The 27,009-nt window shown below is 45.6% G+C and overlaps 1 protein-coding gene across 1 annotated transcript; it reads right to left on the bottom strand.

Annotated features, from left to right (window-relative positions):
* Positions 1-196: 196 nt before the first annotated feature.
* MTDH (metadherin) lies at positions 197-27,009 on the bottom strand. Its single transcript, XM_075270308.1, has 12 exons — positions 26,433-27,009; positions 20,304-20,405; positions 19,535-19,619; positions 18,681-18,833; positions 18,330-18,545; positions 17,714-17,788; positions 16,297-16,389; positions 11,975-12,099; positions 11,759-11,875; positions 9,459-9,560; positions 7,531-8,077; positions 197-3,290 (listed from the first exon to the last, which is right to left on the bottom strand). Exons 1-12 carry the CDS (start codon positions 26,790-26,792, stop codon positions 3,220-3,222), a joined length of 2,046 nt encoding a protein of 681 aa, XP_075126409.1. The 5' UTR covers positions 26,793-27,009; the 3' UTR covers positions 197-3,219.

Raw genomic sequence — 27,009 nt, 5'->3', positions numbered from 1 at the left:
TGCCGCCATTCAATCAGCCACGGAATCCGCCTGAAGAAAGGGCAGCTACATAGACCGCTATTGCGAGGGGGCAGATTATGACATGGATTCCGCGCCAAAATCCGCCCCCTCTTGCCCCGTGTGAATGGGGCCTTACAAATGCATAGGAGTCAGAAAATAAATCAGTAACATCCTCTACACCAGTTCAGACACGTGCTGGATTTGCAAGATTTATTTAAACAAAATCAACTTAGAAATATCACTGAATTAAACAAAATGTTCTGAACATGTAAACTCATCTGACATGTTCCTGCAACTGGAATTCTCTATATTTAATACATTTGTGTAAAAATTAGGAATCGTTTTCCAGGGATTAATCCCCTTCCCCCTCCCTCCAGGAAAAAAAAAAGTAATTCAAAAATATCAAAGTTAATCCATTGCCAATGATCAGTAAAGGCATCTATGCAGTCAGTCTATTCACTGGGTACTAGCGGCGTCCATGTGGCACTAACTTCTGGCTTAAAGCCAGTCAACAGGCAGGCTTCACTTTTTTTTCTAATCTCAAATGGCTCCTTTAGTAAAGTGGTTGGAATAACCAAGAGTCCGATTTTATTTTGCAAACAGCACCATAGGTTGTGTATGGTGTTGGTGCTTAGCTCCATACAAGTCAATGGGTCTGAGCTGCAATACCAGAGACAATCTACGAACAAGAGGGGCGCCGTTTCTGGTAAAGAATCAGACCTTTTCCTAATCCTATACATGTATTTCCTAAAGTGATGCGGTTTCCTCCTGCACAGCAGCATCGGAGCCTCCTGTAGTGCAGGGGACCGGCAGCACAGCTCTATTCAAGTGAATGGGGACACCACAGGGGCCAGGAGCGCTGCTCTGCAGGGATGAACAAAAAGTGATGGTCAGCGCTGCACCAGGACCTGAGGGGGTCCCACAGCACAAGCATAAAGTGACGGAAAATGCTAGCGACATGCCTCCACTTTACAAGACAGAAACCCTTAAATGGGGTGGACCTGACTTCTGAAAAATAATAATAATAAAAAAAAAAAAAAAAAAAACTGTAGTAAAAGTTAAAAAAAAACAAAACAAAGCAAAACCACTCTCCTCTTCAATCTCCTACCGATCCAGGACGGTCTTGTTTACCAGTCAACCATCACATGACCGCTGCACCATATTATGGTGGCTGCAAAGGTCACATGATGGTGGCCTGTACACAAAGTTTGGAGGGAGCACTGGAGCTTTTGCATTGGAAAAGGTGGCTTGTCTGTTTTTCAAATAATTTTTCCTACTGTTTAAAAAAAAAAAAAAAAAAAAAAAAAAAGGTCAGATAACCCCTTAACCTTTCACCACGTCACATTTTTCTTATTGGTGCCATTCTGCTGATTCTAGCACATTTGAAATTTTTATATAGTCCCCGCCATTCCTGAGCAATCAATGCTGTAAGACTAAATAGTATATCAGGTACCAAAACTACCAGCACTTATTGCTCAGGAATGGTAGGGGCTAGAGAAAAAAATTCCAACTATGCCAGAATCAGCGGAGGGCACCTATTAAAATATGTAAAGAAGTGGAGCCAATGAGGAGCCTTGAAGGCTGGGGTCACATGTGGCATTTGGGCAGCAGGTCAGTCACTGGCAGTTAACCAGCTTTGCGGCAAAGTAACAGCGTTGTGGATGAAATTATGTAAAATCTGATGCAACTTAAAACCACGGCGCACAGCGACTTATGCTCCAGATTTACAACCACTGCAATGCATAGTTTAAGAAACAGAGGGAGACCTGCACCGATTACTGCAGGCATAAAAAAAAAAAAAAAAAAAAAACACCCCGCCTCATTTCAGGTGCTTTTTGCAGCAGCAGCATTCAGAAAAATACGCTGCTGAATTCCCATGATGGAAATTCAGCCCTATGTGACCCCAGTCTAAGGATGCTGAACAAAACATGTATGGATAGCAACTAAGCCCAAAAGATGAACCGTATACGACAGGATGACATTGATAGAAGAGTTGATCAGTAGTGTTGGTTAGATCTGTTATACCGCGGTGTTCATTGTTCGATCGGGTGGTATAAATAGGACATGGCTATTCTCTGGATCCCGCTTTCGCAGCATTTGGTAAGGCTATATACAACGTCCGTCTTACCATGCACAATGGATAGATATAAAGTTAGCTGTAAGTTGTAATAATGGAATTACACTGCCTGTAAATGGTGATGAAACCCACACACGTCTTCTGTAATCGACACGGGGGGATTGAGTAGGGGGGGGGGGCTATTCTCAGAACTACGCGTCTTTTTTTTCTTTTTATCGTTACGGTATTATAAAAACACAAATTCTGTTCATGACGTCTAAACACTACAGGTTAAGGCAGTAAAAAACATTCCTGATTATTGGAGGTCTTGACAACGTCAATTAAAGCTGTCTGAAGCCACCATGCCCGCACGTATCATCCGGTATATGGCCGTCTCGTCAATTACCAATGGTAGCCCTAAAAAACCCCCACGATACTGCTTTGTTACCGACAGCCATCCTCGAAAACGTGATTATTAGCCACGCTATGGCTAGAGTGCAAGTATTATATGGGACGCGACAGTAGGATGAAAAAAGAGGGGACACACTGTAAAAAGCTAAACCTAATACAAAATAGAAGAGGACGATTCTATTAGAGCCCCCCCCCCCCCAAAAAAAAAAAAAAAGAAAAGTGGAATAGGAACTGGTCATACATTCACTAGATCACGATTCAGTCTCCTATTCGCTGTTTGAGCGCTCACGCATCCCGTGAAACGATCCGTAACACTACAGGCTGGCGCATTGCTACCGGATAACAATACCCCCTGATATTAAAAAAGAAAAGGACAGCGAGATGGCAGAACTGTTATTTCACACAACGGCCCCCTCTCTCGGAGACTAGATAGGGCACAGGATGAATGTAAACAGGTCACCATGTTGTAAAATCAAGAGTTGAAGTCTCGTCTATATGAAAATTAAAAGTTCTTGGTTGGCAAATAGGCGATGTTCTGCGCGGTTCCATCGTTGCTGTGTGGCCTTGATCTCGCCCGTGAATGTTGAGTTCCTTGGTTGTTTTCTTTCCTCCTGCCTGTAGGGAGGTCACGTTGACAGCAGGTTCTTTAAAAATGCAGACTTTATAAAATTCTGTACATGTTCACAAATTATTGCATAAACAGCATAATCTTCAAGAGTGTCTGAACATGTTTTCCAGTGACGAAAGAAAAATCACGTTTCTCTTCTGGCCTTTTTCTTCTTCTTCACTTGTTTTGGCGATTCCCAACTTTCTTCGGACTTTGCTGAAAGGGAAAAGGTTGACTCGGATTAGAAATGGGTTTGTGCAAGGGGTAACTAGGTCTCCACAGGGAAATGTCATCACTTTAGATAGGAAAGGGATATGTTCCTTGATGGAAAAAAAGGAAAACTCACTCTAGCGCCACCTTATGGAAGGTAGGTCCCTATAGATCAGTGATGGCGAACCTATGGCACGCGTGCCAGAGAGGGCACGCAGAGCCCCCTCTGCTGGCACGTGTGCTGTCGCCCTGATCGCTCACTAACGGCGAATCCGATGCAGGATTCCCAGTTAGTGAGCGATCGCTGCCTTCAGCTGGTTGTGCAAATGCGCATCCAGCTGAAAGCTGTCAGTGTAGCTCAGTGTAGGCCACGCGTACTACGCGGCCTACACTGACTACAGAGTGTGACCTCTGAACAAGCGCGGGCGTGATGACGTAAGTCATCAGCGCGCGCAGTGAACAGAAGAGAGAACACCCGGCAGCTCTTCAGGTAACTATATTGTGTTTGTTTGCACTGTCAGGGGAGGGGGGCAACGGTAAACATTTCATGTTGTGTAGGAGGGGGCTACTGTAGACTTTCATGCTGTGTGGGTAGGGGGCTACTGTGGACCATTTTATGCTGTATGGGAGGGGGCTACTGTGGACCTTTCATGTTGTGTGGGAGGGGGCTACTGTAGACTTTCATGCTGTGCGGGTAGGGGGCTACTGTGGACCATTTTATGCTGCTACTGTGGATCTTTCATGCTCTGTGGGAGGGGGCTACTGTGGACCAGTTCATGTTGTGTGGGAGGGGGCTACTCTGGACCATTTCATGCTGTGTGGGAGGGGGCTACTGTGGACCATTTCATGTTGTGTGGGAGGGGGCTACTGTGGACCATTTCATGTTGTGTAGGAGGGGGCTACTGTGGATCTTTCATGCTCTGTGGGAGGGGGCTACTGTGGACCATTTCATGTTGTGTGGGAGGGGGCTATTGTGGACCATTTCATGTTGTGTGGGAGGGGGCTACTGTGGACCAGTTCATGTTGTGTGGGAGGGGGCTACTGTGGACCAGTTCATGTTGTGTGGGAGGGGGCTACTGTGGACCAGTTCATGCTGTGTGGGAGGGGGCTACTGTGGACCAGTTCATGCTGTGTGGGAGGGGGCTACTGTGGAGTATACAGGTATAATCCTGTGGGGGGGCCACTGTGGGCCAGATTGTACTGTGTGGGGGGCCACTGAGGGGCAGATTGTACTGTGTGGGGTCCCCTCACTATGTATATCACACAGTATTTGTTTTATAGCAGACGTGAAATTAGTACAGGATGTAATAACATTGCACGGTAAACTATAAAACAGATCCTGTGCGATGTAAATAGTGAAAATTAATTGTTTAAAAGTACAGAATGCAGAGACCTTTACCTTTCAGTACAAGATCTGTAAAGCCCCAGTCACATGACTGTAATTTGTGGGTCCGCAATTGTGGACCCACAGAGTTTTAAGGTTAAATTGCCGTGTTGGCACTCCGTGATAATTTATTTGGTTTTGGGTTGCAGTTTAGGCACTTGGTCTCAAAAAGGTTCGCCATCACTGCTATAGATCAATGCCTGGTTATCTATGAAATCTAGAGATATTGTTGGGTTGATGTCTCTAGGACAATGGTGAGAGTCACCACTCCCACTATGTCAATTTTCTGGCATGTTCTATGATGCTGAGGCACAAACTTGGTGAAAGCCCTTTTTCTTGCACCTAATCCTACTAATATTATAAATGTGAAAGTTTGTGGGTTTGGAGGTTTGTTCCTCAATCATGCTAAAACGGTTCCAGGGATTCGGCTGAAATTTGACACATACATACCTTGGAACCTGGTATGAAAAATAGGCTCTAAATTCTGGCGGTACATGCCCGCCTCACGCGACCACTATCCCCGAAATCGTTGTACTGCAAGGGTAACTGAGCCGAGCAGACGTCATCCACTCTACTTGAGCCGCTTCCTGATAGGGATGGGGGGGTTGGGGGAAGGTACCCACGGTTGTGGATTGGAGGGGGAAGGGGGAAGAAGGAGGCCCAGGGGTGCAGGTAAGGGAGGAAGGGGGGGCACCGGGACGCAAGGTGGGGGGCCCGTGTCCATGGGCGCAATGGTGTGGTGGCCACAAGGCAAGGGGGGCGGGCGGGGCTGCAGGTGGGTTGCACAGGGGGTGAGGGGGCCACGGTCGCGGGTAATGCTAGAGTTTACTATAGCCCCGATCCACACCTCACCCATAGCATTCCTGAATGACTTATTAAAACTCATGCCAGTTTTCTAGCTTGAGGTAGAATTGAAATCTACAGCAGTTTATTTCTATTCTGGCATTGGGACATCTCACAGATTTCTGAAGTGGATGCAGCCATTCTTAAGAAATATGCCCCATTATAATTACCGTATTTTTCGGACTATAAGATGCACTGGACTATAAGACGCACCTAGGTTTTAGAGGAGGAAAATAGGGAAAAAAAATTTTGAAGCAAAAAATGGTAAAATATTTAATATATGGGAGTTGTAGTTTTGCAACAGCTGCAAGGCCACATTGACAGGTGACCCTGCAGCTGTACGGGGACGCATAGAGCGTTTTTTTTTTTTGCAGGGCCAGCTGTACTTTTTAGTTATACCATTTTGGGGGATATCTATTGCTTAGATCACCTTGTATTGAAAAAAAAACAGGAGGTGATTTAGAACTTTTATTTCATATTTTTAAAGCTTTTTTTTTTTTTTTTTACTATTTTATTCCCCCGGGGGCTTGAACCTGCGGTCACTTGATCGCAAGTCCCATAGACGGCAATACAACTGTATTGCCGTCTATGGGACATTCTGTATATTAGTATTACGGCGGCTGGTCATAGAGACCAGCCGCAATACTAATATATAGCAGTGACAGGCCGGGGAGCCTCATTAGGCTCCCGGCTGTCACCCGAACAGGTCGGCTCCTGCGATATCGCCGCGCAGGAGCCGGCCTGCAACTTTACAGGTACGGGGCCGGTGGGGACCGGCCCCGGGGGAGAAGGGGCCACGGATACTGACCCGGCATCCGCTGTACTAGAGAGGCGGATGCCGGGGAGGGATAGACGCCGGGGCCTGAGACATCGCTACGATCCTCTGCCCTTCATGAAGCCAGCGGCGGGGGGACGGAGGAGCCCCTGCCTGGCTTCATGCAGGGCAAAGGAGCGCAGCGATGTCTCAGGCCCCAGCACCTGTAATGGCGTCTATCACTTGCCGGCTTCCGCCTCTCTATTACAGCGGATGCCAGGCGCCACCTTCAGACTATAAGACGCACCCTTCTTTTCCCAAAAAATTTTGGGGAAAAAAAGTGCGTCTTATAGTCCGAAAAATACGGTACATTTCATAGAAATTCAGGCATTGAGCTATAGGGAGCTAGTGTGAGTTTTCCTTTTTCTATCCAACAAAACATATTTGCTATAAACTATTAAAAGGACTGTACTAGATTACACTTTCCTGGATCAGAACATTGATATCATTAAATCTTCTAGGTTATAGCACTTGTCTTGGCCTATTCTTAGGATAAGTCATCAACATCAGGACTAGAGGGGAACAGACAGCCCACCAGTTAGCGGTTCTCAGCAAAGAGTCGGAAGCAGAATTCCCTTGAATGGGAGCTGAGCTGTAATATGACATGGCCTTTGCACAGTGTACAGAGATTTCTGCCTTCATACACTGTGCTGAGAGCAGTGGGGACTCCGCGTGTCAGGCCATCACCAATCTGCTATTGATAACCTATACTAAGGCTAGACTATTAATATCCAATCATGGAAAACCCCTTTAGGCTAATGTCACGTACACCAGAGACAACATACAGTGGACCTCGCCTAAAGCAAAACTCCAGGTGGCTGGACTCTGGACTCTTTAAACCTTCGCAATACAAAGGTTGAAAACAATTGATGAACTTACAGCAATACCAGACATGTGGCGTGTTAAAAAAAACTACAATGCAAAAAACTATGCGCTGCCTGTTTCTTTCTGAAGTGTGGATGGGACTGCTAATGTACTACAAGTACACGAGGTGCACCCCAACCTTATTAGGCTTCATAAACAATTAACCTTAATGTGAGAGACTATTTTTGAGTCCCATACGCACACATTCCCATATAAATAACATTTTCCCACCAATCATCATAAATGTTTTACTGTTGAAGCTTCACAGGTGGGAAAGCCCAACCTCCTTCACCCGTATTACCATAGGCAGGTGTGTGAATGGAGCAGGAGCTGAGCCTTACCTTGTGAAGGTGGAGACACATTGTTCTGCTTGGTAACAGAAATGTTGGCCTCCTGCGGCTGCTTCGGTTGGGCAGGGGTCTTCTCAGAAGACTTATTCATGGCAGGAGCCTTCTCAGAGGTCTTATTCATGGCAGGAGCAGGGGTCTTCTCAGAGGTCTTATTCATGGTAGGTGCAGGGGTCTTCTCAGAATTCTTATGCGTGGAAGGTGCAGGGGTCTTCTCAGAAGTCTTGTTCACAGCAGGGGTCTTCTCAGAGGTCTTATTCATGGCAGGTGTAGGGGTCTTCTCAGAATTCTTATGTGTGGGAGGTGCAGGGGTCTTCTCAGAGGTCTTATTCATGGCAGGGGTCTTCTCAGAGGTCTTATTCGTGGCAGGGGTCTTCTCAGAGGTCTTATTCGTGGCAGGGGTCTTCTCAGAGGTCTTATTCGTGGCAGGGGTCTTCTCAGAGGTCTTATTCGTGGCAGGGGTCTTCTCAGAGGTCTTATTCATGGAAGGTGCAGGGGTCTTCTCAGCATTCTGTTGGCGCTTCTCTTGCACAGTTTGTTTCTACAACAAAATTTATAGCAATTACATAATATATGCAAACAATGCATCACACCCTGTTCAGTTATTTTGGAACTCCCATATAGGGTTAATGATTTATTCACTGCTCAATTGGAGACACCATCACCATTTCCCCCCACCACCACTCCTCTATCAACAATATGCAAAGTGTCCCCAGGAAATTACCTTTTTTTTTTTTTTTTTTTTAAATCAAGCTTTATGTTACAACCCTATGCAAGAATGGTTTAAAACGATGTGTAAGTTTCCCATACGCAGGTTCCTTAAAATCCTACACTATTGACTAAGCCAAATGATGTACTTAAAAGGGCTCTATCAGCTCCACATATGCGTGAATAGCCTTTAAAAAGGCTATTCAGGCATTGCTAATGATATTTTAAAACTCCACCCCCCCGTTTTAAAATAAAACCATAAAAACATATTTGTAAATCATACCTTATTGTGCACGCTGGGCGTTCCTCCACGGTCCAACGTCATCTTGCTGTCAGGCCTTCCTCTTCTTTCTTCTTCCAGTGACGTCCTCCTGTCCTGGCTCTTCCCCGCCTTGATCTTCTGTTCTTCTGGCGGGTTGCGTTCAAATCCCGCACGTGCGCAGTATCGCTCCCTCCGGAGCGTTACCACGCATGCGTCGGCGCTATTTTTGTTGTAGTTCTAAGTACTCCTTAGAACTACGTGAACTTCTTCATTCCGGAAGAAAAGAAGATGAAGACGGGGAAGAGCCAGGACCGGAGGACGTCGCTGGAAGAAAGAGGAAGGCGTGACAGCAAGATGACGTCGGACAGTGCACGGCCGCCCACCGTGCACGATAAGGTATGATTTACAAATATGCTTTTATTTTAAAACCGGGGTAGTTTAATATAATATTTGCAGTGCCCGGATAGCCTTTTTAAAGGCTATTCACGCATATGTGGGGCTCATACAGCATCATTTTGCAGATAGAGCCCCTTTAATGTACATGTGGACAACACAGAATCCACCAGTCACAATAGAGAACTTCATAGCTGATCTACTGTCTGCGCAGGTCACAGAACAGGCCTAGAAAGCTCCCATAGAAGGCAATAGGGTCTGATCCAGACCACTGTGTATAACCATGGTCCACATCAGTGATAATAAAAACATGGTGGCTGCTTTCCCAAAAAAACAAACAAAAAAAACAGCACCACACCAGTCCACAGTTTGTATGTGGTACTGCAACGCAGCTACTTTCCCAGTAAAGGAGAAAGGGAGGTATACAAGATGCAGCCAATGGGCAGGCTTGGCATTGTTTTTTGTAAAGAAGCATCTAGGATTTTTTTTTGCCCCTGTAGACCCCGTAAATAAGACGGATTCCAGTGACATGTGCTGTGAATGTGACTTTAATACGCACCTCTTTCTGTTCATTACTTTTTGCAGCTACTGTTGTTACTACAGGAGCTAATGAAACGGAGACAGCATCCTCTTTGTGGCCATCCCCGGTGCCATCTAGGTCCTGAAATATTAAAAAGACAATTTTAGTTTTCCTAAAATGGAAAGTGACCAAAGCTTATGACAACCGTATCTAATGTAAGGTCATGTAGCTGCCATTCTGCTCACATCTCTAACAATTTCAGATAAACATTTAGCATAAAAATTATTTTACATGTAAAGAGTGGGTGGAATTCATTACGACTGGCCTGTAGTGCACCAGGTTCAATATTGCAGCCAAAGCGCTAGAATTACTAAGAGGCTCCAGCACCAGAAGTGAGATCTACATTCCTAGGCCAACCAAGAACTGGGGTGGATATTTTGTATTCTGGTGTCAGCTATAGTAAATCAGACTGCCCATGCGTCCCTGTCCTGCTCCACGGGGAGCAAGGAAAATTGAAAAAGTGGTGCACAAAAAAATGAGTCATTTATCTTGGTGTAAAGGTATACTTTGTCCCCGAAACATTTGCAGGAATTACACCAGTTTGTCAGGGCATGAAGGAATCATTACATTGTTTATACACCACTCCTATCTTGGGGTAAATGGAAGGCGCTGCAGACGCGGAGCTTCACTCCATTCACTTCTAAAGTAGTTCTGAAAATAGCTGACACTAGGTTCACACCTGGGTTTGGCTTTTCGTTCTTCGTGTCCACTTGGGGACCTGAAGGATGGAAACCTAATCTACTTAAAAAAAACAGATTATAATGGGGTCTGCCGGGGACCACCAGAAAAATGAGGGGAGAAAAGTCCTGCTTTTCACCAATTTTCTCTCAATGTCAATTTTAACTGAGCTCAGTTATAGCATGGACAGAAACTACTATTAGGTCTTCAATACACTAAGGCCTAGTTCACACGGGGCAAGGGGGCATATTTTGGTCCCGATTTTGACACGGGAAGCCACGTCAGAATAGGACCAAAATATGCCTGCCGCGGCTTCCCGCTCCAGAGAAGGCCCGAATGAATGGGCCTAGTCCGGAGCGTGCTGCCGCGGCTGACTCTGCTTGAAGAAAGGGCAGCTCGCCTTTTTTTGTTGTCGCTCACGGAAAAAAGCTAGCGGTCTACATAGACTGCTATTGTGAGGGGGCAGATTATGACATGGATTCAGCGCCAAAATCTGCCCCCTCTTGTCCCGTGTGAACGGGGCATAAGGGGAGGAGATCTTGTTCCATTAACTGTCGCTACTACACACCTCCGGAGCGTGCAACACAAACTATAAGCTGCAGGGTCTACTTCTCTGCAGCTGCTTTTCCCTCAGGGGATGAGAATTTTAGCTTTCATATGACACTGTTCTAGGTGGTATATAGTCCAAGAGTGTCAGTTTTCCCTGAGCGCAGCTATAGAGTCTTCTTGATACACTAAGAAGAGGAGATGCTGATTCCTCATCTCTCTGCAGTAACACTCAAAAGCAGTCCCAACATGGAGGAAATTATACAGAGCAGTGTAGTATTTAATCCACCCTGGGATGACATACAACACTACCTAGAGGCTGCAACATCTTAGTTTCTCTGCAGATGCTTCTCAGCTTTATTATGACACCAGAACTACACTTCTAGGTGGTATAAAGCCTGAGATCTCACGCTGCCTACAGAAAAATAGCTGTAGGATAGTGCTAAATACGTGCCAGCCACCCATACACAAGTATCAGCAATAATACACCATGTACTGCTGGCTAAAGAGAAAAAGGAACATAATAAAAAGGGGATTTCATAGAAAAAAAAAGAGTCCTGCTGTCAGGAAATCAAAAGTTGCTCAAAAGTTTAGGAATGCTTTAAAGGTCCTATACCAGAATGAGAAAAACCATGTCTGCTTTCTCCCAGCAACAGCGCCCTTGTCTATGTATGGGCTGTGTCTGGTACCACAGCTCAGATCCATTCATTTCAATGAAGCTGAGCTGCAATGACAGACACAACCCTTGGACAGGTATGGCGCCGTTTCTGAGAGAAAGCAGACCTTTTCCTAATATTATGGTGCAACCTCTTTAAAAAGGGGCTGTGTGAGACTAGGATTTTGAGCTCCGCTTCTTCTTTTCAGACAGGGACATTACGTCGACTGGTCACGTGGCAATGCTGCAGCTCAGTCTCATTTAAATAAAAGGGGCTAAGCTGTAATACCAAGCACTACCACTATGCAATTTACAGTGCTGTGCTTAGTGAAGAGGCCACAACAATCAGTATATTAATCCCGAACAACCCTTTAAGCTTGGGGTAATACAGCTCTGGTACCTGTGTGGGGGAACCGGATTCCTCTCCTTGCTTCTTCTTCTTTTTCTTCTTCTTCTTAGTTTTGCTACCAGCTGCTTGGCCTGCTGGGTCTTCCTTATCTTTATCATCATCAGAAACCTGCAGCCGACAACACAGCAAATAAATCATCCATTCACCACTATTTTTGCAGACAGTGTCTGTGTTGGTTCCATTAAGAATATGTTGATGAAGTTTTACCTTAGGGACTTCCTGTTCAGGCTCCTCAGTCTGGGGGCCTGGACCTGGCTCGTCTTCTCCATAGTTACCCCACTCCTCTGCTGGTGCGTTCCAGTCAGAGCTGGGGTCAGCGGTATTAAGACCATCTGCAGAGATGGACAGATTTCACATTATTGGCATAAAGGAAAGCTAAAATGTATTTCTACTGTTTTGTACGATACTTGAAATCAGGGGTAGAGAACCTTCGGCTCTCCAGTTGTTGCAAAACTACAACTCCCAGCATGCATACTTGCTCTGCTGTTCTTGGAACTCCCATGGAAGTGAATGGAGCATGCTGGGAGTTGTAGTTTCACAGCAGCTGGAGAGCCGAAGGTTCCCTACCCCTGCTTTAAATACTTCAATGTCAAACACACTGGACCTTTCCATTGATTACAATGGATTCCATGCAGTGCTTTAACCATGCAATTGGGAACAATGTATTGGCTATACTTCTCAATACAATGGAATCCCAAAACACACACACACAAAAAAAATCAGGGCTATAAGTCAGGCACAAAAAAACAAACTGTGGTGTGAACACAGTTTAAATGGAAAAAAACCCAAACTACTTCTTTGCAGCTTTAACCTGCCTTGCTTGTGCGCCCACTTTCGCAAGTCTACAGTAGCCGCTGCTAGCCTCAAAAAACGCCAGCAACACCTACATCTGCCCGAACACCAGCTGATGTGCGACGTCCCCACACGCTGGAAGTCAACTTATCACATGTTGAGCAGAGTGGTTGAGCAGCAGAGACCTTTGATGGAGTACCATCTCCAAAACCCTAGGGTGCCACAAAGTCAGTTCCCTTAGTTTCTCAACCATGAGTGGCCATGGATGGGAGACCTATGGGAAATCCTACAGGTGTTTGAGGAGTCCACCAAGAGGGTCCGCTGTGATGACGCACTAGTGAGCGTAACAATCCCGCTCTTGTGTGTGCTGAGAGAATCCCTCATTGCCATCAGGGATAACGCAGATCACACTGAGGAGTCAGAGATGCACTTAGATGCACTTAGCCAAGTTACAGGAAACCAAGTCCCCAGGACCAGATGATTTACACCCTAGAGTCCTGAAAGAGATAGCAGAGGAAATAACAGAACCCCTTGCTATAATCTTCGGTAAGTCATGGGAAACAGGAGTGGTCCCTTTAGATTGGAAAAGGGCAAATGTCCCCATCTACAAAAAGGGGAAAAGGGACGATCCAGGAAATTACAGGCCGGTAAGTCTGACCTCGATAGCAGGAAAAATCTTTGAGCAAATTGTCAAGGAACATTTACTTCGGTACCTGGATGGGAAGGCATTAATTAACCAGAGCCAGCACGGCTTTATGACCAATAAATCTTGTCAGACTAACCTGATTTCCTTCTACAACAAAATCACTGAATGGTTGGACCAAGGGAATGCCGTGGACATAGTATATCTTGACTTCAGTAAGGCATTTGATAAAGTATCACATAACCTTCTTATTGAAAAAATGATTAAGTATGGCTTTGACAAAAAATCAGTTAGGTGGATTCACAACTGGCTTAATGATCGGGCACAACGAGTAATACTAAATGGCTACACATCGAACTGGAAGAAAGTCAAAAGCGGGGTGCCGCAGGGCTCTGTTCTGGGCCCAGTACTTTTTAATATCTTTATAAATGATCTGGACGATGGAATTATTGGGGAACTCATAAAATTTGCAGATGATACGAAGATAGGAGGAATAGCCAACACTAGAGAGGAGAGAGAGTGTATTCAAAAGGACTTAGACACACTGGAACAATGGGCTGAGGCGAACAAAATGGTATTTAACAGGGACAAATGCAAAGTTCTACATCTGGGTAACAGAAATGTAAAAAACATATATAGTATGGGAGGAATAGAACTAAGTGATAGCATAGGGGAAAAGGACTTGGGCATAATAGTAGATCACAAATTCAACATGAGCCAACAGTGCAGTGCTGCTGCAAAAAAGGCTAATAAAATTCTGGGATGTATTAAGATAAGCATTGAATCTAGATCAAGAGAGGTCATTATTCCGCTGTACTCTTCCCTGGTCAGACCACACCTGGAATACTGTGTACAGTTCTGGGCGCCTCAATTCAAGAAAGACATCGATATATTGGAGCAAGTCCAGAGAAGAGCAACCAAAATGGTGGAAGGTCTGCAAACCATGTCCTATGAGGAGCGGCTAAAAGAACTGGGATTGTTTAGTTTGCAGAAGAGAAGGCTGAGGGGAGATTTAATAGCAGTCTACAAATATCTGAAAGGTAGACACAGTGCAGAGGGATCTACCCTATTCTCATTAGCACAAGGAAGTACAAGAAGCAATGGGATGAAACTAAAGGGAAAGAGATACAGATTAGACATTAGGAAAAACTTTCTGACAGTGAGGGTAGTGAGAGAGTGGAATAGGCTGCCACGGGAGGTGGTGGGCGCTCCATCAATGGAAATCTTCAAGCGGAATCTGGATAAACATATAGCTGGGATGATTTAGGAAAACCTGCACTCGCAGGGGGTTGGACCCGATGGCCCTTGAGGTCCCTTCCAACTCTACCATAAGAATAAGAATAAGATAGCAGCAGAACCGTCACAGCAGGAGAGTAGGTCCACACATCTGTCCGCTTCACAGCGTTTAATGACGGAGGAGGAGGAGGAGGAGGATGAAGACGTGGCAGATGATATGATTATGACACAGGAGGCTACCGGGGAAGATCAATGCGTCCCATTCTTACAGCGCGGTTGGGGCGAAAGGGAGGAGGAGGAAGTGGAGGGTGACCTTTCCGGTGGGGGCAGCAAAGTCATGCCAAGTAACACTCTGGCACACATGGCTGATTTCATGTTGGGGTGCTTTTCAAGTGACAAGCGATTAGTCAAAATAATGGAGAGCAACCAATACTGGATATTTGCAATCCTTGACCCCCAGTATAAAAATAACATCTTGTGTTTTATTCCGGTAGAGGGGAGGGCCAATCGCTTTAATGACTGCCACAAGCAATTGGTGCAGAACATGATGGAGATGTTTCCATCAAGTGTCATTGGCGGCAGAGAGGCGAACAAGTGCCATCTGGTCCACACCCACAAGGGGTACAATGTCCAAGTTCTGGGACACGTTAATGGCACCCCCTCGCCAAACTCCCACCACTGAGGGTCCTAGTGTCACCAGGCGGGAAAAGTATAGGCGCATGTTGCGGGAATACCTGTCTGACCACAGCCCTGTCCTCTCCGATCCCTCTGCGCCCTACACGTATTGGGTGTTGAAGTTGGACCTGTGGCTTGAACTTGCCCTATATGCCTTGGAGGTGCTGTCCTGTTGCCAGCATGCTATCTGAAAGGGTCTTCAGCGCAGCCGGTGGTAACATCACGGATAAGCGCAGCCGGCTGTCAGCTGAGTGCGCCGAATGGCTGACTCATCAAAATGAACCACCACTGGATAGAGCCTTCATTTTTGTGCCCACCAGTGTCAAGCACCCCAACATGAATTGTCATATCTGCACTCAACTTCTACAATTCCTCCTCATACTCCTCCACCATCTGCGTTGCACAATTCTGGTCCTTCTAGGCTCAATCCACCCTGATTTCACCAAACTCTGCTGGTTAGAGGCTCAACTCACTCCAAGGGACAAAAACACTGCTGGTGTAAGGCTCAACTAAGTTAAAGGGCCTAAAACACTGCAGGTAGAAGGCTGAAGTCACCTAAAGGGCCTCAATCTCTGCTGGTAGCTCAGCTTATGGGCCTCTAACTTAATTTATAAGGGCTCACGTTAAGGGCCAGAAAAGTGAATTTTGGAAGGTCTTACCACATCACACACACAATGACAGTTCAGGGTGGGGACTGATGGATTTACCATTGCCTATTCCATCTGTGGTTGTCATGCGCAACGTGATTTAAAGGGGTGCTTGTTAATGTTTGTTTAGCTTAAATTTGGGTTTCGATCCATCCAATTGTGGAGGAAAGAAGGTTTCCAGGTATTTTTCCACTTTCATAGTGGGGTTTTTTTTGAGTGTGGAAAGTGTGTAGTTGTTAGGCTGTGATGTTGGGGTATAACTGTGACTTGGGCTTGTTAGATGCCCCCAGACATGCTTCCCCTGCTGTCCCAGTTGCATTGCAGAGGTGTTGGCATCATTTGCTGAGGTGCCATAGTGGACTTGGTGACCCTCCTGAGTCGAATATTGGTTTCCCCCTAAACGAGTATTTTTTTCCCATAGACTATAATGGGGTTTGATGTTCGATCGAACAGTCGAGTATTGAGCGGCTACTCGAATCGAACATTTCACTGTTCGCTCATCTCTAATGAGAACAAATCAGAAAGTCCACACTTACTCAGGCCAGACCACTCATCATCCACGCTGGGTTCGGTAGGCGTCACCTCCCATTGGTTATCAGTTGGACTTGCTTGAGAAACTGGATCAGAGACTACAAGTGAAAATAAGAATAAGACAGACATGATTCAGTAAGCTATCACAATGCACACTACACAATGTGCTAAATAATAACTGGCCAAAGTAAGTAAAAGTGCTACAGGCTCCTCCTTAGGTGCATTCTTAAGGGATTAGCTGAGACACCTTTCCTGTTGGGATGTTTTCACCACAGTAATTCTTTCAGTTTACTGTACAAACAGAGAAAGCTCCCAGTGCAAATGGGAAAATCTCCTCCGCAGCCCCTATGGAGGATTACAGAGAAAAGAAACCGCTCTATTCAGGTGGAATTCTGGAAAGGTTGGTGGTTTTTCAGCACATGGAATAACAGAAGGCTCTGCTATACCGCACGCCATTTCCTATGGAGGATAGACCCAAGGCTTTCCTGATGAATATATTAAGGCCCTCCACAACTCCGCTTCTTCGGTGCTTTTTTCTGATCACTGTAAGGCTCTATTCAGTGCACAATGTTTTTTGAACATTGGTCTCTATGTAAAGAGATGACCATCCATCTGCATCTGCTAAATCGGATGAGAAAAAATGTGATCTCAATGGAGCCCAAAATAGCTTTCAGATGTTTTTTTGCACACGTTTCCCCTCTGCACACGGCATCTAGTATGTTTGAACTTACCAACGTATTACGCCAAAGCTGATTGGAAGCGATGCCGCCAAGGCACTATTCCCATTAGATGAAACCTAAACTATAAAAACTGCATTGCCTATTATACCTCTACAGAAAATGCCAGCGTTTCCATAGGTATAACTGAAATGCTGCATCTATGTAAATTGCATCATCTCCGCTGCAGATTTTTTTTTTTTAAACCTGAATCCCATCCACTTTGCAGGTAATATAAAAACGCTGACATTTTGGAAGGTCCCTTAAACACACGAGGACATGTCTTTTTTCCCTTCATAGTATTCTGACTGCAAAGGAAATAAGTTTCCTGCAATATACGAATTATGGCTCAGTAAGTGCTCATAAATAGGGGATAAAGGTGGTAAACCAGCAAGACACAGAATGTGTTATGTCTGGGACAGTCATTGCAACATAATTTGACATCACAAAACTTTTTTTTTGAGTGCCCTCAATGCCTGCTCGCCTAGTCTCCCGTATTCTGTACTGTAGTCTTCTGCCGCAAATAGATGTATTGCCGCAAAATGAACTGACTGCATATAGCTGACCAGGCATATACAATATCCTGTACTATGTACATAGCTGTGGAACACACAGCCACATTTCAGGTGTGATTTCTGGACCAAAGTCAAAATGATCATGACCAAAGTCATGAGATACTCATTAAATAACATAAAAAGATGCATACCAGAAACTGCATTGTTTAATCCAATGGTGGAAAAAGCTTGCCTCTGTTCTGATGAATTCACCCTGGACCAGGTTCCTGACAAAGACACGAAAAGTTTAGTTATAGAGTCACAGCAGGAATCCCCAAATATTTCAGAGACGTCACATATTTATGGGTATATCTTTGTCTCTTTTTAAATCTAGAACCTACTTATCGCCATCATGGTGTAATGGTATTACCAGGCAGGTCAACACAAATATCCATGACGGCGTGTGACTGGAGTAGATATGGCTTTATTGATTAGTTTTCATCTCAGATTGTAAGCTCTTGTGAGCAGGGCCCTCAGTCCCACTGTACAAATTGATTTATTACCCTGTATTGTCTTATGGTCTGCACTTTAACCCTACGTTTTGTACAGTGCTGCAGAATATGTTGGCGCTATATAAATACAATGTATTATTATTACTATGTGAGCGTATGGGAGAATCCAGCACTTGTAATGCTCAGTGATCTGCTCCTATATTGGAGTAGATCAAAAAACTATCATATGTGAACAAAGCTAAAACCAATGATCACAGTAGAAATGTTTTAATTTGTTTTGTTGATGTAACATACATATCGACTAACACCTTATTACCTATTCCAGGGAAGATTGAACGTTCACTCCATGGAGCGCTCCACTCTTTCCCATTAGTGTCCACAGTATCCTGGTTCCATGTGCAAGGCTCGGCTTTTTTCTTGCCCGCTGTATTGGTAGGGGGCACCCATTTTTCTTCCACAAGCTGGGAGGGAATCACTTTAGCTGGCTTCTCATTCCAGTTACTCCCATTCAGGGCAGAGGCTTCACTTAGGCCTGGAAAATTTACAAAGGAGTAAAAGTACAGAGAGTAAATATTCTGAAGTACAAGTTTATGACGAAATCCAATCTGAAAGGGGTTAAATCACCCCCCACCCCCTCCCTCATATTCCTTGTCCCCAGTAAAGTTACCTTTTGACTTTCGTATGTTTGTGGACTGGGTTGGTATAACAGTAAAAGCTTCAACTACTGCGGCATCAGGCCCGCTTAGATCAGAATCAGCTCCTTTGTCACGTTTGCGTTGCTGCCTTTTCTCTTTGTTGCTGATTTTGGTTTCCCAGTTTCCTATAAAAAAAAAAAAATAAAATAAAGAATGATATTACTAAGCAGTCATCTGTTTCCACCACAGCTGCTATAACACGCATGCTTAAAGGGATTATGCAGGATAGTTGTTTTTTTCCCTTCTTCTTCAGCCCAGGAGAGGTGAGCAGACATCATAAAAAGTGTTCCCAAAATCCCCTAGGTTCCCGTCCTCATCGGGATTCCGGAATGAAGTCTGGGACCGTTAAGGCCTGTGATTAGGCCTCAGTGCTCAAGCGGCATTCTAGCATCAAGTAACTGCTGAGGCCCAATCACAGGTCTCCATGGTCCTTGATGTCATTCAGGAGGCTGGAACAGGGCTTTAAAAAAAAAACAAAAAAAAAAAAACAAACAAAAAAAAAAACAAAAAAAAAAACACGTAACATTACATTACATGAGAATTTGTAACCACTGAAATTGCAAGTGTTACACTCAGATGTATCCAATTAATCATAGTGAATGTAGTCACTCGGAAATTCAGCAAGTTGTGATTTTTTTTTTTTTAATTGTAGATTGTGAGCCCCATGTAGGGATCACAATGTACATTTTTTTTATTTAAATCTGTAGATAATTAAAAGTTAAACATTTTTTCAAATATAAGTAATTAAACATTTTGCAGAGTTTTAAAGATTTTCTCTAAATATCTTGTGGTCACAGTCTGTTGTCTTGAACTGATCACAGCTTACCTTCCTCTGCTTCCTTCTTATCTTGGTTGGCGGACGGTTGTGTTGCTTTCGTCTCCACCTTTGGTTTCTTTTTGTTCTTCTTTATCTTAGAAAATGAAAATTAGAAAGTCACTTCTCATAGAAAGGTAACCAGGCTACTGCCATACTGAAAAGCAGTATTTCATGGAGAATGAGGTGAACAGTGAAAACAGACGTAAGTCATCTCTGCAGAGAGTAGGTGGGTAGTTAAAGGATTATTCCCATCTTGGCATTTAAGGCTATATCTAAGGAGAATGGGGCAAGTAAAAGGAAAGAGCGCTGCATATGCGGCCCCTTCACTCACTTGTACAGCAGTTCTGAAAACATCCGAGCAGGCAGCCGAGATGGGAATATGCCTTTAAATTGGCATTATTATAAATCCTACACTAAGTGGTGTCTATAAGGAAACGCATTATGCTTGTCTGACTTGATTTAAATGGGTTCTCAGAAGCCTAAATGACGCTTTTCAGTCCCATAGCCTGTGAATGGAGAAGCACATATGCTTGACTAAGGCTCCACTCACATATGGGACACAATACATTCGTCCGTGCGCACCGCCTGAACACGTGAGCTGGCGATTATTCTATCAGATTACAGGAGACAAAGCCACCCTTACCTTTACTGTACTGACAGAGTCCAGCAAATATTGATTCATATCTGATACTGCAGTGCCAAGTTGCTCATTACGTCACAGTGTAACAGTGAGAAATAAGTCTTAAAAAACTGGCAAAAAGGCCTTAGAAGAAGTCACCTTCTCGTTCTTTTTCTCTGCATCAAGTGGCTGCTTTGAGCTTTCCTTTTTCACAGCAGGGACCACCACCTCCTCCGCGAGCTCCACCGGCCGACCATTGGGCTGCAAAAGAAATTGGCAACGTTAGATTATATAGGTGTGTGTATAAGTGCTAAAGGCACATAATGGGCAACGCTGCACAACACAGTCTAAGGTTTCTTCTGGGGGGAATTTGCCAGCAAACTTTGGGGTATACATTTATCATTGCCCATAGGTGTCCAAGTTAAAGGGGCTTTTAAAGCCCTTAATGTGGCTTCTACTGGCTGTAAGCTGTTGCAGTGGACAGGTGGCGATAGCAGGCCACCCAAGTAATAGAGGAGCTGCAACGCCATCCAAGGTATAGTGGTGGCACAAGGGAACTGCAGCTCTGTATGTGTTCACCATCTACCCCATGCATGTGGTAAACAAGACCATTAAAGAGAACCTGTCAGGTCAATTTGGGACAGTAAACTACCCACAGATCCTTATAGACCGGAGAGTTTAGTATGTCAAATCCCCGTAATCCATCTGTGCCCGAAAGTGCCAGGTGTACAGGACATGCGCACTAAGGCGGAGGTGAAGAACTGCCCCCAGGTGAGGAGTAAAAGTAGCAGGTAGGAGTAGAAAGATATATATATATTGTTGATGATTTATCCTAAGAATAGGTCATCAAATAAGTCCAGGAAAACCCCTTTAAGGGAGTATAAGAGGACCACACCATTAACCCTTATAATCTCTGCTCAGTGGACTGACGGATTCTGGATAATGTCACCCATGTTCTCTCCATGTCCTATCGTACAGAACATATAGTAAGAGAACAAAGGCAAATCAAGTAGTCTGTCGTACAAGTCAGGCTATGTTCACATGGGCACAGGCAATTTCTGTATTCCTCCATTGAAGGAGCAGTACAACATAACGGCAGTGGCGGAGCTGACTGTCGCTCACCATTGACTATTGTGGGGTACTTTAGGCATCTGGACACAACTGCACAACACGCGGCACTAAGTTCCGACATTTTTTTCATGAAATCTGCTCCAGAGCCTTCAGGACACACAGAGTCTTGTTACTCACATGGCATTCTTAACACGGTACTGGGAAGGACATGCTGAAGCAATTGGGTTACATGTGTCCATTGCACGTACAGCTGCTGTATATGGCGGTAAGAGAAGACAAAGACGTAATGTGTTTTTACTAGCAATAAATCTCAGCTGTGAGAGGGGTCAGTGAGCAGGAGATGGGCTGCACAGAGGTGCTTGTATTTGGATATGTATCTTCCCCCCAGTCCTGTATTTACAGCAGTACCCACCATCTAATGTAATACTCTGCTTTCGTAGCATGCAAAGTGACCTGATAAAAGTCAAATACCAAGCACTGGATGGGGTTACACATTTCACAAGAGTGGGAAGAGGTTTCTAAATCCAGGCGTGAGTGTAAGAACGCTGACTGTACACTTCTGGGGTATTTATTTAAGCCGTCCATTGCAGGGGTGAAGGAGCAGAGGGCGGCACGCAGCCATCTTATCTACTCTATTACTAGACACATGACTGCCTGCTGAAAGGACATCACCTGGAGAGAAAACCTGGAGAGATAAACCCTCATTTGGCAAGTTACTGAACACGAGGATCAGCCTCTTCCGTCACTTTTTGGGAAAGCTGGGTGAAAACAAACAGGGCTTTTTTACAGTCAGAGTTCCATGTAAAGGGATCTTCTGATCTATCTATAGATGTGTGACCCACATTGATCTCCAGAACGGAGGTCCCCAACCATCACTGCGGCTAGTTCTGCCCACATTGTGGCAAATAATTAATAGAGAAACGCCATGCATGTGTATACCAGTTTCTATTCATTTCTATGAGAGATGTCAGAGCCGACGTGCTCACCAAAGTGACTGGAGAGAGCCCTGAATATAGGCAATCACCTCCATTCATCACCTGGAGATAGGTGAAGGTCCTGAATGTTCGGATCCATGTGCCGTGTCAATGATGGGGATACCCTTTTATTCACAGGCGTCCAATAGAGCCGGCCATAAGACAGCCATCATTGAACTCTCCCCTAAACACGCATGGATGAATCAGCTCTGTGTGCACTAGACTGTGTGTATATGGCTGGCATACAAGGTTGTACATAACATGAATGGCGTCCATGTCTGGGGTGGGGTGAGGTGGGGGTCATCTCTGGGTCACTGGCACCAAGGACGGACCAGTTGTACTTTATCACATGTCCATGACAATTAACACTTTACACCCCCCCAGCCCTCTCCAAGTGTGTGCAGCGTCTTCTCCCACACAGACATATCTGTAGTTTTTACTTATGATAGACTGGAGGTGGGGGGAGCCCAGAATCTATTGCAGTTTAAAGGGGTTTTCCAAGAACTATCCCTTACTTCACATTATGTGCTGAATATCTGGACTTCGAGGCCGCTTCTTAGGCCTGGTTCACATTAGGGCCATTCTGTTCCCCTATCCACAGGAAATTTGCAGAGAGATAAGTCCTGCAAGCAGCGCTTTTCTCTCCGCTTTTTTCATGCAGAGACCACACGGACCCCATTGTAGTCTATGGGGTCTATGGATTTCCTTAGCTAACCACTTTTTTATGCATATAGGTCTCTGTTAAGGGGGACCCAAACGGACTCCCAAACGCAGATGTTAACTGGGCCTGACAGTAGGTCGCGTGATCGTACCAGGATCCAGCACCCTCCTCTCTTCTTGCCGTAGTCTATGGTATTACAGGTATATGGGGGCTGGCAGACTCATGACGGGAAGGGTGTCGGGTTCGGGATCAGATCACATAACCTAGAGTCAGAGCCAGCCCAGAAGCCAAAAGGTTCAAGAAATAAATAATCCAGGCATAAGTAACAAAGAGTCCCCGAATGTTCCTGCAGACCCTAAAATCAGATTTGCCCTTGCCTCCCCAAACGGTATCATCATTTACAGGACTCTTCTGAGTAAACATTGTCATAGGCGTGCACGTGGCATGGCGAAGAGGTAACTGAGTAGCCGTGTTTGACACTCAAGAGGCCCATAAGAAAATAGCAGAGATGACTGTACCGACTGCGTTTGTCCACTTAAAAGTAATATTGTGAACAAGTATTACCCCGCTCTCCAAGAGAATGGAACCTAGCTGCAATACCAGACATAGCCTGTGGACTAAAGTAGCACTGTTTCTGGGAAACAAAAAAAATAACGTACCCAGTTTTCTAATCTGGGACAATCTTTTTAAAGCACAGCGCTCCCATAAGTTATAGATGTAACAAGGCACTCATGGCATTAAGAATCTGCTTGCGTCATCCGTAACAGGTAATACCATATATGTATAGTAGGTAAATGTACTTGTGTCAATCCCCTAATATACCCTTAAGCAGCAAAAGTGACTACGACGCAGGAAAACAAATCAGTGTCTCCCTGTGCGTCAATCAGAAGATAATCCCTTTATATGCAGATGCTGCAGCGAGTACAGGAGGTGAGAAAACAGCCTGCGGCCTGTATGGACCAGAGGATATTTGCTTTACTACAACGTACATGTATTTTTTAATTGCTTGAAGGAAGTTCAACAATTTACACCGCCGAAACCTGGCACAGGTACCCACAGTAAAAGCGCTGACTGGGCAATCTGTGGCTTCGGACCCGGTAATAGGGGACATTCTCTCTTAACCTTTTAGGGGAGACTGTCTGGACTAATTCCAATGCTGATCTGCTCGTGAATGGTGGCAGAACCGGCAGATTCTGACAGATTTCACCTTATGCACTGCAAAGGGGGAACCTAAAGCATTTCCTCACAAGAATGGGCATGCTGTGGATAAGAAAATCCACAAGATGCTCCTTTATTTCCATCCACGTGTACTGTAAATTGTTGCAGACTTGCCGTGCGATCTGGACTTGGTCTATAACCTGTGAATGAGATCTCTACTGCCAATAGAGCACAAGGCTGTGGCTCAGTAAGGGTATGCTCACGTGGCGGAAATGAAGGAGGGATTTGTAATCCTCCTCCACTTCTGCCCCTCCAGTTTTCCCTACTGACTAGGCTTAGATGAATGGGGCTGATCAGCACGGTGTCTCCACAACATAAGTAAAAAGTGAGTCATGATAAGGGCACGGATATAAATGTAGCGCCATGTAAACTACATTACCGTCCAAATGGGCAATTTACACACCTAGGTGGACACTATGGATGGATTAAAGGTTTGCTTTATCCATAATCTATCTTCAGAGTTAGACTTTGTAGAAAGCAATGAAAATGATGTGCAAAACAAGAAAGTGGGGCAGATACAAAACTGGAAGAACCGCCACTATATTTAGCATGCAGTGATGTCATACCGGCAGACGCTTACCAAAGTCCTTTCGTAGGCTCAGCTATTTCTGACTCTCGCAATGACTATAGGAGAAGGATTTTACCTGTGGAGTCAACATACACTCCACATTACCAGGGATCTCCTTCCCCCCCCCAATTTTTTTTTTAAAAAATGACAGACTTCAAAATAAAAGTTATTTTCATTATTAATAATGTATAACTAATAGTTTGATGAACATTTACTTTCATAGAAAATCAATCACTAGTTTTATTCCTGAACTAGAAAGCATTTCCCGCTTGTGTCAGTGATGTGTCCTACAGACTCCACACATCAGTGTTACGTCATTAGACAGACCCCCTGGATCACTAGTTGACAGGTCATAAAGAACTCCATTGTGGCTGCAGTGTCAGTCAATGGCCTGGGACACATGACATCCCTCATTGAAATCAAGCTGACTGCAACCTTTGCCAGTTGCCGTGGCCTCCTCAGGTTGCAGAGATTGTATGACTCAATGCATTCCTATGGCAGTGCCTCCCTGGTGTAGTGATGGGGCAGGAGGTAATGTCAGTGACTACTATAGTATGGGTAGGGGGCAGTGTGATACCTGAGCCCCAGTGACAGGGTGTATAGTGATGGGCAGGGTGTAATGTCAGTGACTACTATAGTATGGGTAGGGGGCAGTGTGACACCTGGGCCCCGGTGACAGGGTGTATAGTGACTGGCAGGAGGTCAGTGACTACTATAGTATGGGTAGGGGGCAGTGTGATACCTGAGCCCCAGTGACAGGGTGTAATGTCTGTGACTACTATAGTACGGTTAGGGGGCAGTGTGATACCTGAGCCCCGGTGACAGGGTGTAATGTCAGTGACTACTATAGTATGGGTAGGGGGCAGTGTGACACCTGAGCCCCAGTGACAGGGTGTAATGTCTGTGACTACTATAGTACAGTTAGGGGGCAGTGTGATACCTGAGCCCCAGTGACAGGGTGTATAGTGATGGGCAGGGTGTAATGTCTGTGACTACTATAGTATGGTTAGGGGGCAGTGTGATACCTGAGCCCCGGTGACAGGAGGTAATGTCAGTGACTACTATAGTACAGTTAGGGGGCAGTGTGATACCTGAGCCCCGGTGACAGGGTGTAATGTCTGTGACTACTATAGTACAGTTAGGGGGCAGTGTGATACCTGAGCCCCGGTGACAGGAGGTAATGTCAGTGACTACTATAGTACAGTTAGGGGGCAGTGTGATACCTGAGCCCCGGTGACAGGCTGTAATGTCTGTGACTACTATAGTACAGTTAGGGGGCAGTGTGATACCTGAGCCCCGGTGACAGGGTGTAATGTCAGTGACTACTATAGTATGGGTAGGGGGCAGTGTGACACCTGAGCCCCAGTGACAGGGTGTATAGTGATGGGCAGGGTGTAATGTCAGTGACTACTATAGTACAGTTAGGGGGCAGTGTGATACCTGAGCCCCAGTGACAGGGTGTATAGTGATGGGCAGGGTGTAATGTCTGTGACTACTATAGTATGGTTAGGGGGCAGTGTGATACCTGAGCCCCGGTGACAGGGTGTAATGTCAGTGACTACTATAGTACAGTTAGGGGGCAGTGTGATACCTGAGCCCCGGTGACAGGGTGTAATGTCAGTGACTACTATAGTACAGTTAGGGGGCAGTGTGATACCTGAGCCCCAGTGACAGGGTGTAATGTCTGTGACTACTATAGTACAGTTAGGGGGCAGTGTGACACCTGAGCCCCGGTGACAGGCTGTATAGTGAGGAGTGGGCCGGCCTGGCCTCCCCCATGCTGCCACATGTCTCACCTTGGCCTTCTCAGCTGGCTTCTTCTTGCTCTTCTTCTTGGGCTCCTCCACCTTCACCGTCTTGCTGGGCACAGGGGCCCTGACCTGGGGCACTGGCTGCTCCTTCTCATGGTGGGTCACTCGCTTGGGTCTGGGGGAGCCCCGGCTGGTGGCACAATGCAGCAGCAGGAACAGGAAGCCTAGCCCCAGAGAGATGGGCACTGCCAGGAACACCCAGGACGGGTACCGCTGAGGCTCCAGGCCTAGCTCCAGGCCCAGCTCCGAGCGCAGCAGCCCGAGGCCAGTGATAAGCAGCTGCCTCAGCCGGGCAGACACTTCCTCGGCCTGCTGGGCCGCTGCCTCCTGCCAGCCTGAGCTCATGGTGTATGCGGAGGAGAACTGTGCCACCAGGCGGCTGGAGGTGCCCCCTTCCTTCCTGCCCGTACCACTGGGCGCCTGTGCACGTCAGCAGCAGGGAATGAGAAAGACAGTAGCGGCCAGAAAGCACTAAGCGGCGTCCCGGCTCCGCCCAGGCCTAGCGCAGAAGCAACGTCATCACTCCGGCCGAGCGGACGCCATGTTGGTGTAAACTGGGAGT

This window comes from Leptodactylus fuscus, chromosome 4, assembly GCF_031893055.1.
Source record: "Leptodactylus fuscus isolate aLepFus1 chromosome 4, aLepFus1.hap2, whole genome shotgun sequence".
NCBI classification, from domain to species: domain Eukaryota; kingdom Metazoa; phylum Chordata; class Amphibia; order Anura; family Leptodactylidae; genus Leptodactylus; species Leptodactylus fuscus.
Note: the sequence above shows the minus strand (reverse complement) of the source record. Positions and strands in the feature narration are given on the sequence as shown.